This window comes from Vipera ursinii (assembly GCF_947247035.1).
Source record: "Vipera ursinii genome assembly, chromosome: 6".
NCBI classification, from domain to species: Eukaryota; Metazoa; Chordata; class Lepidosauria; order Squamata; family Viperidae; genus Vipera; species Vipera ursinii.
Window position 1 is genome coordinate 43966223 of NC_139515.1, and position 15370 is coordinate 43981592.

A 15370-nucleotide genomic window follows, 5' to 3' on the forward strand; every position below is an offset into this window, starting at 1 on the left:
TTATGATTGTTTTTTTTATATAGACCTTGTATTTAGCTCTGGGAAGTCGGGGGGGGAGGGGGGGAAGGGGGGAGAGGTAGGAGGGGAGGGAGGAGGGAGGGGGAGGGGGGATTCTTAAAGAAAAATTGTATGTTAAAACTTTTCAATAAAAAAAAAAGGAACTGATGTCCCATTTGTGTTGCTAAGCAATTTTGTAGCTTTGATATCTTGTCATAGTTTTTCAGTGGAAGTAAATTCAAGTTGACAATCTGAATGTTTGATTTATCACTAAGATATTACCTGATTATTTAGTAAAATAGCTACAAATACTGTCCTGAGCAAAAATACTTTCTGTACAAAATTTATGAAAACTTCCTATCTTTCATTTCATCTGGGGCATGGGTATCAAACTCGCCACGTGACATGTCGCAACATATCACAACTTTTTTTTGCATTGCCAGAGCTGGGATGGACGTGGTCTCCATATGATGCAACTGGCAGTTTGACACCCCTAATCTGGGGGAAGATGTAGGATGCATCTGTGTATGCTTCTTATACTTTAGCTACAGTGACATCTATTGTAATAAGTTATTAACAGTGGTGTGGTTCAAATATGTGAACAACTGGTTCTATGTGTGAATGCCACTTCTGGAAGTCCATTCTGGGCCTGGGCAACAAAAAATTAGCTACCGGTTCTGCCAAAGTGGTGCGAACCAGATGAATCCCACCACTGGTTATTAATAACAATATATGACAATTTGGTATTATAAAATTAATTTATGTTTCTGTATTTTTTACAATCTGAGAATTCATAATTCTGAATACATAAGCGGAATTTAAATTTTTAAAATCTCTATAAAATTTCTTTTCTGGAGATTATTCTCTTTATATGTTGGAAGAACCCCAATGACCTGACAGCCATGCTGGCAAAATCACCCTTGCATGCAAAGCCTAACAATGTTAAAATTAAAAATAATACACAAACCACTAAAAGAAGAAATTCCCAAATCAGATCAGAAGAAGCTGATCAGATAATACAAATTACAAAAGCAGATTGTAGAACTTCACAAGTAGATCTGCATATGATGATGTTGGCAGACCAATTTTGCAAGGAAATCTGGTCACTGATAGTGAGAGAAGAAAAGTGAATTGTAATATGAAAAGCAAGAAGCACAAACCAAGAAAGAGTTGAAACTATCAAAGCAAACTACCAAAATGGACATCTTAGAAATAAATAAATTAGTTAAAATGGACCAGATTGAACTATTTAAGTCAGATTATTACATGAGTAAAACTAAAAAAAGGAACAGATTACATACATTTAATACATGCAAAAGCGAACTTGAGGAACTATGGGAAGATAGTTTGTTTTTTTTAAATTAAGTGGAAAAATATTTCCAAACTTTCAGAGAAAAAGCTCCTAATGGCTTCAGAATATATAATTATATTACAAAATGATGGAGGATTATTTTGAACAATATGGAGATGTGATTACTGAACATACACTTTCAACATAATCCAGGAAAACAAGGAAAGTTAGTTCAGCCCAAAATGGCAAAACACAATTCAGTCAATAATGTTTATTTGGTCAAGCAAAGTTTAAAAGTTTAAAAGAACAAAACAAACAAGAGTGAAGCAAATGAATGCAACAATATATTGACAACTAAATAAATTAAAACGTAAAAGAAAATGAGAAATACAAGATCTTTTAAAGAAAATCAAATATTTGCTGCATTCATGATAGAAATTTCAAAAATAATCACAATCTAAACAATAACAATCTAAAAAAAGACTAAAAGCAGCTTATAGAAGTAACAACCAATAGAAAAACCCACTGAACTATTTATAGCTGCAAAAGAGGCAGTGAAAGTGCTAACAGGTTTATGTCAATCAAGAGCAACTTAAAAGGAGATGTAGTATAGACAGTTGCAGTGGGGCCCAGAAAATAGTAGCTCCTAAGCAGGGCTCTTCCCACATATTACCCCTCTCTGTGATGTGTCCACCAATATAATGGTCTCTACTTGCTGCTCCTCTACTAATGTCTTATAGTGTATCTAGTATCTGCATCTGGCTCCTCCACTGAGTATACAAGGCCAAGCAATGGAGGAACAGGGCAGGGATGCAGGTAATGACATTGCTGGTTGTTGCAGAGATTGAAAAAAAGCAGTTATTACCAAGGAACAGAAAAGAAGCAAACTGTCCTCCTGCTTGTCTGCTGGATGGTGCAGCCTAGTTGCCAATGCCTACTTAAGTTGAGGGCATTGTGTGTGAAGTCTTGTACAGTATGAGGTGCAATTTCACTAGCTTAGGGCTATAATTGAGCTTTACTTTAAACAACCATTAGATGGCAGCAGGTATGTAGAAACTTCTAATTCATCCAGCTTTTTGTGACACGTATTATGTTTTTAATTCAATTTTTTTAAAAAAAAACCCTCTTTGGTTAACTTAGGGCAATTCCCCTAATTTCTCCTGCCTCCTATTTCCCCACCACCACCACAACCCTGTGAGGTGGGTTAGGATGAGTGTGTGTGACTGGTTTTAAGTCAACCGACTTTCATACCTAGTGGAGGCACAGAATTCAGTCTCCTGGTTCTTAGGTGAACATCTGAACCACCACACCTAACTAGGTCTCTCTGACACTCCTAATACCCCCCATCCCCAGATGTATATATATATGTGTGGGTGTCTGCATGTGCACATCAGTGGAACAAGAATGGAGAAAGTTGAAAACAGATGGCTGCGTTTTTGTGTTCTGTTCCTTGTTTTGAAATGTTTTATCAATTGTAAACTGCCCAGAATCACTGGGAGTCAGGCAGCAAATCAATTTAATAAGCTTTTATTATGAGGCTAAAACTAGATGTGAAATACAATGTACAACTACCTTATATTCCTCGAAGAAAGACAACACTGTGTTTCTTTGGATATTACCTATTCTTACTATTTTCCCCACTGGCTCTTTCTACTTATCCACTAATAATGCCAGCAAAAGCTAAAACAGTCAAAGAACGGACAAGAGTTTATTTCTCAAGGGAGTCATTACAGAAATATAATCTCAAATCCTTACTGCTGTTTCAAATTACAAATCTGAGTTTCCTTGGTGACTATTTGGGTTCTCCTTTTGCTGATTGGGAATTAAAAGAACTGTTGTTCAGTGCCTCTGGAGGGCATCAGATAAACAAAAGCTGCAAGGGAGATGCCTGGACCCAGGAGCTAATGCACGGGAAGTTGTTTATTATTCCAACGCTGTTTATGCTTTGCCCTAAGATTTAGGAATACTCCACACAATCCTGAAAACAAGAGAAGGTTAGTAATCTGAAAATCCATCCTAGTTTAAGAAAACTGCAGGTACTAGTAAGGACTTTAGAAAGCCTTCTGACTTGGAAAGTGGCTGCCAACTAAATTTTATTTATTTATTTATTTATTTATTCAATTTATATACCGCCCTTCTCCCGTAGGACTCAGGGCGGTTCACAAGGTTATTTAAAAAACAAATACAACAGTTACAAAATTTAAAATCAATTAAAAGAATTACATAAACCTTGAAATAAAACCCCAGTTAAAATAAAATGGGCCGCTCGTATAATTTAAACCAGGCCTGGCAACTTTATGATATCTGATCTTCAACTGCCATTCCCCAGTCAGCAAGATGGGTTGCTAGGGAATTCTGGGAGTTGAAACCCACACATCTTAAAAGTTGTCAAGTTTGTGAAATATTTATTTAGACTCATTCTCGTCCCCTCTGTCTTCTCCTCCATCTATAGATCCGGAGCACAAGGCGGCACCTTCGAAACTTCTGCTGTTGGTAGGTGGTTCTGAGCCGCTCTACAGCGCGACTTAAGGCTAAGGCAGGGGTAGGCAACCTCGGCTCTTTTATGACTCATGGACTTCAACTCCCAGAATTCCTGAGTCAGCTTTGCTGACTCAGGAATTCTGGGAGTTGAAGTCCATGAGTCATAAAAGAGCCGAGGTTGCCTACCCCTGGGCTAAGGCAAGGGGACTTTACCGTAATGGCAATCGATTGATCTGCGGCTGCTGTCAACTCGTTCCGCTTGGAACTGGCCAGGAAAAAGGACATGGAAAGCGTCCCAAAGGTGCTCTTCCAAAAGGCAACCCGACTTTCTTGGGTCTTTTCCTTGAAAACGTTTCGCTTCTCATCTAAGAAGCTTCTTCAGAACTGAAAAAAAAAACCTCTCTTTCGGAAAAGCGCCTTTTGGACCGCCGTGACCTGGATGACTGAGAAGCTCCGTAGCCGTTTGGACAAGGCGGCGACTCTCCTCCATCGCCGCGTGGGCGTGGCCACCCTTGCGGTCCTTCGGAGCATCCGCACTTCTTCTACCCGCCGGATGTTCCCTTGTTAGTTCCCGGAAGTGACGTCGCCCAGCGCTAACTCGCCCCCTCCTCTCCGGCGGTGGCTGGCTGCGGCAGCTGTAGAGAGCCGGGAGGGGCTGGCCGAGGCGAAGCAGTAGCCGTGGAATATGGCGGACGGCGTGGACCACATAGACATTTATGCCGATGTAGGAGAGGAGTTTAACCAGGTAGGAAATGGCGCGCGGCCGGCTTTCCACGGGGAACGTTCCAAGCCAGAAATGGCACTTGCGCGGAGGGGGGGAGAGGCCTGCGCTTTCGAGTGGCGGAGCGTGGCTGGCTAGCGCGGGCCTCTCAGCGCAGGGGGAAGGAAGCCGGCGCCATTGTTGGCTGTGGCGCTCACCAGCGGTGCCGCGCGACTTTCCCGCCTGGCCTGTGGCGTGGCTGCACACCGGCTGTGCTTGGCGCCCGGAGGATCGCACGACAGGGGCGCGGCATCGTAGCTAGAATGCGCCTTTTCTTCCCCCGCTCCGCCTCTTCCCTTTTCTCGACGAGGCTCCCAAGCGCTGGGAGACAATGAGCCGAAGGAGGAGTCTCTCCCCTAAGACACCGCGTTGTTTATTCCCCATTCCGCCTGCTTCCCTTAAGGCAGGGGTCGGCAACCTCGGCTCTTTTATGACTCGCGGACTTCAACTCCCAGAATTCCTGAGCCAGCTATGCTGGCTCAGGAATTCTGGGAGTTGAAGTCCGCGAGTCATAAAAGAGCCGAGGTTGTCGACCCCTGCCTTAAGGAGAGGGAAGCTAGAACACCGCGGCACAAAAACACGGCAGCCTTTCCTTTATAAGCCGCCAAAAAAAAAAAAGAGTGCTTCCACGGCCTTCCTATCTGTTGCCGATTCATCAAGATGATCGCTGTCAACCTGTAGGGGATAAAAAGTAACTCCTTTCCCCCCCCCCCAAAGAAGAGTTTGCGGTTCCTTTGGTGGTGCCCTCTTTTCTTTTTGCACCAAATTTAATGATGGCAACAACGTTCGATGCGCAAGTTTTGATAATGGACTCGGTTATGCCAGAATGACATTTCCGTTACTTTTTAAGGAGCATCGGCTTTCTCACGATTATTCATTCGTAAAGATTGAATGGGTGTCTTTTACACGTTTGGGGAAATAATTTTTCATTTCTGAAATCGGTAGAATGGGACAGAATGGTAAAAACGGTTCGATTGCATAATTGTGTTCCCAGTCAATGATAGCACTAAATAGCATGCTATGATGTAAAACTGATAAATTTGGCTCTGTTCTGGCTTGGGATATTGAGTCATTTATTCTTTTTTTTTTCTCCTATGTTATCATAGGAGATTTATTTTAAACATTTATCATAGGAGATTTATTTTAAAGCAATGTGCTCTTTTGTAAAAGTGCCCCCCAAAATATAATTCTGTTTTATGTTTTAACTGCTTTGAAATTTTTGCTTGTTTTCTTCCATATTTTAAAGTTGCAGTGTCCCAGGGTCTGTAACTTCTTGAAGATGCTGGGATTAAATTCCTGAGTTGTTTCACTTAGACTTCCTGAAATGTTACTTACTGAGTGGGCTGATAATTGTGCTAGTAGGAAGTTTTGTAGATATTGAATGAATGGTTAGCTCCTGGACATCTCTGTATCTTGGGCCTTTGTACCAGAGATTTCTAAATGTGCTGTATCAAGAATAGGAATGTTTATATAGTCATCACTGCAATTGCAGATAATGTAAAACCGTGGTCCTCAATGAGATTTGATAGTAGTACTGGGGTTTTAGCATTGTAGCTGCAGTTACGTATAATGAGTGGCATGTCAGTGTGGAAAAAACTACATGCTGTGTAATATTACTTTTAATAAAGATCAGCATCTATAGCTACTCTTTGCTTCTCAACTCCAGTTAGAAGTAACTACAAGTGCATCTTTGAGAGAAATCTTGATTTGCTGGATCAATTTTACAGTCATCCTGAAATAAGCAATCTAGCTCATTTGTCCTCTGGATTTTTTAGTTGGAGCCATGCCACAGGAATCGGTATTCCTGTTTGTGGGATGATTCCTGAGAATGCCCAGAGATTTTCTATTGTCTTATTATTTCCACTAAAAAGTTTTCATCTTTAGATTTTCCTGCAGAAGCAAATGAGGTTACTGCTGATTTGATGATTTATGAGCTCTGCTTGACTGCTTCATGTGAATCTAAAGAACAAAATTAAAGAAGTCAAATGCCTGACAGTGTTTCCTGCTTTAGTTCCAAAAGTCAGTTCGACTCTGCTTTTAAAGATATGCCAAATGAGTCAAATCCTTCTGGGATTTGATTGTGGATGTATTTTATATTCTGCAAGGATTCAGTCCCCTTATGGTCTGTTTTGTATTAAATGAAAAAAGATTAAATATCACCCTCTTTTGGATTCTACTTTCATTTTTGCCTGCGTGTGAGGTGATGTGAACAAATTCCATTTCCTGCTCAGGCATCCTTTTACTGGGCTGCCTTTCTTCTTCTAATGGTTTTATTCTTGCTGCAGAGTAACTGGATTCTTGAGGAAAAGTTGTCTATGCCGCTGGTTGGGGCGGGGGGGGATTTTTTTGGAAGTTTGACCACAATAGACGCATTTCTTGCAGCTATCATTCCTGTTTTGTAGTGCTGACTAAAAAATACAGAAATATTTTCTGTATGTGATTTTCCATTTTCATTTGTAAACTTACTTTTGGGAATGTGTTTTAAATTTAAATCTTTTTCCTTCTTGGAAATTTCTCATAGGTAGTCCTCGACACAACTGTAATAGAGTCTGACCATTACAGTAGTAAAATATTATGGTCGTCAAGCAGGTCACCCACGTGTTATAAATGTTTTTATGGTGGTCATTAAGCAAATCTATGGTCATTAAGTGAGCTCATTGTTCTCTATGGGACATTTTTGCTGCAAACTGGAAGTAAATGCCAATTTTTGGCAAAAAATAAGTCACAGTCATGTGACTGTGGGACACTGCAAGTGACTGTTAAGTGAGAACAAGTTGCCTGAAATGTGGTTATATGACTGGAGGGCAGCAGTGAAGAACTTTGGAACCAGATTGTAAGTACTTTATTTTGGGGTGGGTGGGTCCATTGTATATTTGCTAAGCTATGTATCATTCTGTCTTCTGGTAGTTTACACCTATAATGATAGTAGTCTTATTAGGAATGCTGTAAATTCCTTGTTTCACTTAACATTAATACACGTTTAAAGGATACATAGATTTTGGATACATTCTTTTTCTTTTTGAAGTTGAGTATGGTACTTTTTTCTTTTTTTGCAAGGAATGGTTGTTTTTGCCAAATGTAATTGGAAGGGATGGCTGACTTCACATTATGCTAAGCAAAGATAATGCAATTTTTTTCAAGTCTGAGAGCTCCCCTATTTTTGAATGGCAGGCTTGGGGCTCTGCACCAGAACTGGATAAAATTTTGATGAAAACTATTGTTAATTAAATTAAAATAATACAATTAAAATTTAAATACTTCCTTAAGTTGAGCGCAACTTCTGGTGATTCAGTATAGTTTTCTTGGCAGCAATATAGAAATAGCTTGGTGTTCTTCCAGAAAGTTTTCTCAACTTTGTAGTCTAGACCCCTGAATTTTTTTGGTGGCTTTTCATTGAAGTATTAACAAGTTTCTGTTTGGCTTAGTTTTTTGCTTTGTGTGCATTTAGTAAATTTGCGATCTGATATATTTAAAATCAATGAAAAAAATGTAAATGAAAAATTGCTGCAAAAGTTCTTATGTTCAAAATAGAATATCTGGTTATGGTTGTTATATAGCTGCTGCTTTTGCAAGTTGCCATCTAATCTGAATAATTTCTTGTATATTAAAATTAAATAATTGGTTTTCTTAGAGGCTAGATATGGAAGAATTGAGGAACAGATGCAGGAAGTAGTGGTTAGATCGCCTTTATCTAAACGTACAGTTGCAAGAAAAAGTATGTGAACCCTTTGGGATTACGTGGAGTTTTGCATGAATAAAATGCGCGCTAAACGTCATGTAAGTCACAACAATAGGAAAACACAGTCTGCTTAAAATAATACTACACAAACATTAGCTGTTGTCATGTTTTAATTGAACATAAGATGGAAACATTCACAGTGCAGGGTGGAAAAAGTATGTGAACCTTTGGACTTAATAACTGGTTGACCCTCCTTTGGCAGCAATAACCTCAACCAAACGTTTCCTGTAGTTGCAGATCAGACCTGCACAACGATCTGGAGTAATTTTGGACCACTCCTCTTCACAAAACTGTTTCAGTGTAGCAATATTGTTGGGATGTCTGGTGTGAATCACTCTCTTAAGGTCATGCCACAGCATTTCAATCGGGTTGAGGTCAGAAGTCTGACTGGGCCACTCCAGAAGGCGTATTCTGTTCTGTTGAAGCCATTGTTTTGTTGAACTACTTGTATGCTTTGGGTCATTGTCCTGTTATATCACCCATCCTCTGCGGAGCTTCAGTTGGCGGACAGATGGTCGTACATTTTCCTGCAAAATGTCCTGATAGACTCTGGAATTCATTTTCCCATCAATGACAACAATCCGTCCAGGCCCTTAAGCAGCAAAGCAGCCCCAAACCATGATGCTCCCTCCACCATGTTTTACAGTGGGGATGAGGTTTTGATGTTGGTGTGCTGTGCCTTTTTTTCTCCACACATAGTGTTGTGTGTTTTTCCCAAACAACTCAATTTTGTTTTCATCTGTCCACAGTATATTTTGCCAGTAGTGCTGTGGAACATCCAGGTGCTCTTTTGCAAACATCAAACGTGTTGCAATATTTTTTTTGGACAGCAATGGCTTCCTCCGTGGTGTCCTCCCATGTACTCCATTCTTGTTTAATGTTTTCTTTATTGTAGATGTGTCAACAAAAATGTTAGCATGTGCCAGAGATTTCTGTAGGTCTTTAGCTGACACTCTAGGATTCTTCTTTACCTCATTAAGCATTATGTGCTGTGCTCTTGCAGTCATTTTTACAGGACGACCACACCTAGGGAGAGTAGCAACAGTGCTAAAATTTCTCCATTTGTAGACTGTCTTACCAGGGACACATGAACATCAAGGCTTTTGGAGATACTTTTGTAACCCTTTCCAGCTTCATGCAAGTCAACAATTCTTGATCGTAGGTCTTCTGAGAGCTCTTTTCTGTGAGGCATGGTTCACATCAGACAGTGCTTCTTGAGACCAGTAAACCCAAAATAGGTGTGTGTTTTTAAAGGGCAGGACAGCTGTCAGCAACACATCCAATATCATCACACTGATTGGGGTCAAGGTTGGCTCACTCCTGGCTCCAATTAGCTCTGGGAGAAGTCATTAGGCTAGGGGTTCACATACTTTTCCCACCCTGCACTGTGAATGTTTCCATCTTATGTTCAATTAAAACATGACAACAGCTAATGTTTGTGTAGTAGTATTTTAAGCAGACTGTGTTTTTCTATTGTTGTGACTTACATGACGTTTAGAGCGCATTTTATGGCCAATTCATGCAAAACTCCACGTAATCCCAAAGGGTTCACATACTTTTTCTTGCAACTGTAGGACATCTGCTTAGGTTCATAGCTATTAGGTGTTATATTATAAACTCTGTTAATTTAGAAGGGTGAGACGAAACCAGAAATTTATGAAATATAAAGGTGATTTTGTACTGATAGGCAATCAACTATTGCATAATGGCTTCATTTCTAATCTCATTGAACCATGTCTCTAAGTCTTCTGAGAAGTTAAGCCATGAAGTATCTGGTGTGATTTATCTTGGATGGGAAGTCTGACAACTTGACTGCTCACTCTTTGTTTTTGTCACTTTGGGAGAAGAACCATTGTCTTAAGCCCAAAGAGTAACATGATGACTACACTTCATCTGACAGCTATACTAATTGTTGAGTTACCAGTATTAGTATGTATTAACCATGCCCTCCTGTGGCCCCAAGGACAAAGAAATGCTGTTGTTCTTATTAACAGGCAAAGTGCTTGGTAGTTGCCCTGGGGGGGTCTCCCATTGAGGTGAAGTGACTGCCCTTTTTTTCTCCCCCCTGGGTGAGAACTAGAGGTAGATCTTGGGGGGAGGGTGTATGAGGAGCTTCTCCTGGGTGATGGGGATATGTTGGGAGACAAGGAACAGTCCATTCTTGGGGATCACGGAACTATTGTCTTGAAATAGTTCCATGTTCCAGCACCTTGATTTTAGCCCTGATGCCCTGTCAATGGACATTCAGTTGCGCTGGTCTCCAGTTGCTGTTATTGAATGCTAGGTTGGACTGTAGTAAAGCTCTGCTTATCCCTGATTTGAACATGGATGAGAGGACCAACCTGGCATGTGTTGCCAAGATTCCCATATAAATCTGCCTACAAATTGGTCTTAACCAGTGGTAGCACTTTTGGTTGTGCCACATTCTGCAAGTATTTATTTGATATCTACCAGTAAAAGAGTTTCCATATAATAAAGCATGCATTATACAGGTACTCCTTGGCTTACAACAGCTCATTTAGTGATTGTTCAAAGTTACAATGGCACTGAAAAAAATTAACTTATGACCACTTTTCACACTTATGACCATTGCAGCATCCCCTTGGTCACATGATCAAAATTCAGGAGCTTGGCAACTGACGCATATGTCCCAGGGTCATATGATCAGCTTTTGCGACTTTCTGACAAGCAAAGTCAATGGGGAAGCCAGATTCACTTAACAACCATGTTCCTAACTTAATAACTGCCATAATTCATTTAACAAATGTGGCAAGAAAGGTCATAAAATGGGGCAAAATTCACTTAACAAATATTTCACATAGCAAAAGAAATTGTGGGCTCAATTCTAGTCGTACGTTGAGGACTATCTGTAATATGGAATGTTCATGTTGACAATGACATGTTACTATGATAGTGCTCCACTATTCATGACTACTAGTTATGTTTATCATATTCTATATTTTTATATTACGTTGAAGATATTGTATTGTATAGTGTTGGGAAATGTAAAATATTACAGTTATTAGATAAATATAAATAAGTAGTGTGACTTACCTCTTTGTAGCTTAGCACAACATATGAATCTAACCATTGTGTTATAAAAATTGTTTGCTAGACCAATTAATTCTTAATTTCAAGAACATGCAACTTCAAATAATATTTTAATGAGGGAATTAATTGTTTCTGTTAAACAAGGTCGAAAAATTGTGCACAGAATGGGTTCTAGCATTTTTTCTTAATCTTTTACTACTAGTAATCATAGGAAACAGTCTTTCCTTTTTTATGTAAAAAAGCAGCATATTGTACATGTTTTCCATTGTGTTGTATCTGGATGTGTTGGTGAGCACTAGAAAGTATGGCTGGGCAAAGTAGGCTCTGCATTGTTGGATCATGAAGGGAGGAAGGAAGGTGTTAGAATGGAAAAGTCAATGACATTTTAAGCTGCAGCCTGATCTCCTCTCCCATGGTGAACATTTTTCTTTGAATTATTTTCTTCATTGGCCCCAGTGAAATCTGGATCATTTCCAAACTCAAATTTGATCTTTTACTTGTCTTTCCTTTCACTGTTTTTCCCCTCCCCAGCTGTTCAGTGTTCTCCTGATGGTCATCTCATGAACACTGGCACTTGCAAATGCAAAAGAGCCCTTAGTTCCTTAGATGTTATTCTGGGCATCTTTGAGACCTCTCGGAGCATTATATGCCTTGCTCTTGGTGTGATTTTGGTTGTCGGACCACTCCTGGGAGGGCAGCAATGATTGAGTTGCCTCCATTTATACACAGTCTGCCTGACAGTGGACTGCTAGAGGTCCAAAAATTTTTCAGCCTCGTAATTGTTAACAACCAATTTTGTTTTTGTTTTTGTGATATTCAGAAGTCTCCTTTGTTTGAGCTATGACACACTTTCACATATCTAGCCTGTGAAGATCAGACTTTGATCACAAATACTGAGAAATCTGTTCTTTAAGTAAGGCAAAACTTCCCATACTCAGAACTGATTATTCCATTGATTGAAACACCTACTCTTTAATTTCACTGTCAACTCTACCAATGAGCATGGATGGAGCCATTTTTTTCTTTTCATTCTAGGTTGCCAGTAGGATGGAGGGGTTGTTTTTTTTTTTTTTTTTTGCCCAGGTGCTTCATTAGTCAAAATAATATTCTGTCCCGTGGGAACCAAGGTCATTGGCTGCTCCTGAGCCTAGGGACTGGGCGTTGCATAAAAAGCCCGACAGATAATCATATTGGGGGATGTAGTTGCTTGCATAGTTTTATGGGTGGGACATTTAATTTTAAAAATTGAAGTCTGTGTATTCAGACTTGGTTTCACTTTTCACCATGCTGATACGTTGTAACTAATAAACATGTTCTTTGAGGAATTCTCAAGCCTCGGAGTTCTGCTTTATTCGTCTCTGTCGGAACCATGACATTCTCCTTCAGATAAAGGAGATAATCCTTAAAGTTCATATACATTTGCTACATAAAATCTGTAGCTTTGGATCATCTTCCTCAATAAATTAGTGAGTATAATGTTTGTGACTCATTTGTTTAATTGGATTCTCTTTGTCTAGTTTTAGGACATGTGGAGAAGCGATCATGTTTTGATCTGCAAAAATATTGAAAATTCAAAAGGATTGTTGTAACCAAATCTGGCTTACCTACAGTATATATTATAAATTATAAAGTATATGGCAGATACAATATAATTTTATTTCTATGCACTGTATTGCCAAAAATCTCCCCCTCTTTCAGGTGGACATTCCATCACAGTCCACTACCTTGCATAGACAAGATACAGAAAAAGGTAGACGCTATGGAAATTACAGTGTGATGTTGGATTATTTTGGATAAATAAACTGATCATTAATATTTATACATTGTCATTTAGGAGGCTGAATATGGTGGACACGATCAGATAGATCTGTATGACGACGTCATCTCTCCCTCTGCCAATAACGGTGATGCACCAGAGGATCGTGATTATATGGACTCTCTTCCACCATCTGTTGGAGATGATGTGGGCAAAGGATCAGCACCAAATGTTGTCTATACATATACAGGAAAGAGAATTGCATTATATATTGGGAATCTTACTTGGGTAAGTGCTTCATTAGTTACCACTGTATTAATTGGATTCTTACTTGGGTAAGTGCTTCATTAGTTACCGCTGCACTAGTCATTTAGTCCATAATCGATTTAATTCAGAATTACTCACTGTGGTTTGGCAGTCGCTCTGTAACTTGGGAAACAATTTTTCTGAAAACTTACTTGAAGGTGCAAACGTGAAACATTTTTTCCCATGTGGAATATAAACTAGTACTAAACTATAATTGTGATTGTAACATATACTGCTCAAAAAAATAAAGAGAACACTTAAACAACACAATGTACTATTTAATAATAGGATGTCTTATTTTCTGTTCCCTTTATTTTTTGAGCAGTATACTTTGTAGAATTTGTAATCAGTAACAGCTTTGTGAAATGAACTTGTAGCTTACTTATTTTTAAAATATGGAATATGTTAGTGTGTATATTTGTGTGTTATGTTGAGCATTGTTTTAAATGGTGTGTTGAGAAAAGAATTGCTCCTTTGTTACGTTAGAAATGTCATTTACAACTGTTTTGCAGTGGACCACAGATGAAGATTTAACTGAAGCAGTTCATTCGCTTGGTGTAAATGATATTTTGGAAATAAAATTTTTTGAAAACCGTGCTAATGGCCAATCTAAGGGGTAAGAATATATTTAAATTCAGCACAAATGTTATTTCTAAAGATGTGTTACAATATATTTATCTTGAAAGACAATACAGATGAATAATAGGAAAAAAATAGGTGGGAAGACGATCAGAGATCAGAATGAGAAAACTACTGATTTTAACAGAATTAGATTACAAACAACAACTGAGACGTTCTACAACAGGCATGTCAAACTCGCGACGTCATGTGACATCGTGCGACATATCAGAACTTTTTCCCATTGCCGAAAATGGGATGGGCGCGGTTTCTCCGTGACGCTCCGGCCCGCGGGCCGGCAGTTTGACACCCCTGATCTACAAAAAGTATTTCTGGAAAACTTGGAAAATAATTTATGGGGTGAAAAAAATAGTTCCACATTTAAAAATTAAATCATGATTATAATTATTGAAAGTTATGATGGGATATTCTAAGTGGCTGAATATAATACACCTATGATTGCGTATTGTGCTAAATCATAATGTGGCTTGGTTTTGCATGTTATCCATCTTTTAGGGATCTGTTAAGAATTCTCATCATAAAATTATATTGTCTGTCCTCCAGATTTGCTCTTGTAGGTGTGGGATCTGAGGCATCTTCCAAAAAGCTGATGGACCTGTTGCCTAAAAGAGAGTTACATGGTCAAAATCCTGTTGTAACTCCTTGTAATAAGCAATTTCTGAGTCAATTTGAATTGCAATCGAGAAAAAGTAAGAATTGTTCTCTACTGCTTCCTGTGAACTGGGAAAACATTTTGGGGGGAGATGGGTTAGAAATTACCAATTACTATATATTTGAATGATTAATAATTTTTATATAATGTGCTATCTTTCAATCTCATTTACTGAAGGTCTATCTTGTTTAATTACTATTGACAACTGCTGGAGATAGTATGTTTTGGAAATAAAAGAAAAACATGTTTCTTTAGTTTTATTAAATAACTATTCATAGTGATTTTTAAAGTTATCTGGAGGGGGCATGTTTTAATTTACTGCCTGCATTCTGTGGATGGGACTTTGCTTGTTTGCACAGGCAAGTTTCTGGCAGACCACAGAACAGTACCAGTCCATGGACAAGGGTTTGGGGATCCCTGATCTATACATCTCAAATTTATTTTTATAAAGTGTTTTGGATAAAGTACAAGCATAGTACGTTTTATTCTTAAGGGCTACATAGTATTTCCTGATTTTCACTTTTAATGAATTAATTAAATTAAAGCACAGGGTTTTTAATATGACACTTAAAAGCAAGACATCTTTTTTCAGACTTATGCGGAAGTCTGAAAAACAGACACTGCTTTAATGAAGAGCAAAGGGGTGCTCCATCTGTGTAAGGTCCAAAACATTTATTCTGAACCATTTAAAAAATATG

The 15370-nt window shown here is 38.8% G+C and overlaps 2 protein-coding genes across 10 annotated transcripts in view; one reads left to right on the forward strand and one right to left on the reverse strand.

Moving 5' to 3' along the window:
- Window positions 1-4251, reverse strand: part of CPM (carboxypeptidase M) — a 57923-nt gene extending 53672 nt beyond the window's left edge. The window contains exon 1 of the mRNA XM_083365593.1: window positions 3983-4251. Within this exon, the coding sequence (XP_083221719.1) occupies window positions 3983-4054 (72 nt within the window). The 5' untranslated portion in view covers window positions 4055-4251. The remainder of the gene's footprint in view (window positions 1-3982) is intronic.
- A 99-nt stretch (window positions 4252-4350) lies between these two features.
- Window positions 4351-15370, forward strand: part of CPSF6 (cleavage and polyadenylation specific factor 6) — a gene marked incomplete at its 3' end in the record, with an annotated part of 32896 nt that continues 21876 nt past the window's right edge. For all 9 annotated transcript variants that reach the window (XR_014492835.1, XM_083365584.1, XM_083365583.1 and 6 more), the window contains exons 1-4: window positions 4351-4514; window positions 13154-13363; window positions 13894-13997; window positions 14564-14709. Coding sequence is in view for 8 of the 9 variants with exons in the window: in XM_083365584.1 (XP_083221710.1) it covers window positions 4455-4514; window positions 13154-13363; window positions 13894-13997; window positions 14564-14709 (520 nt within the window). The remainder of the gene's footprint in view (window positions 4515-13153; window positions 13364-13893; window positions 13998-14563; window positions 14710-15370) is intronic.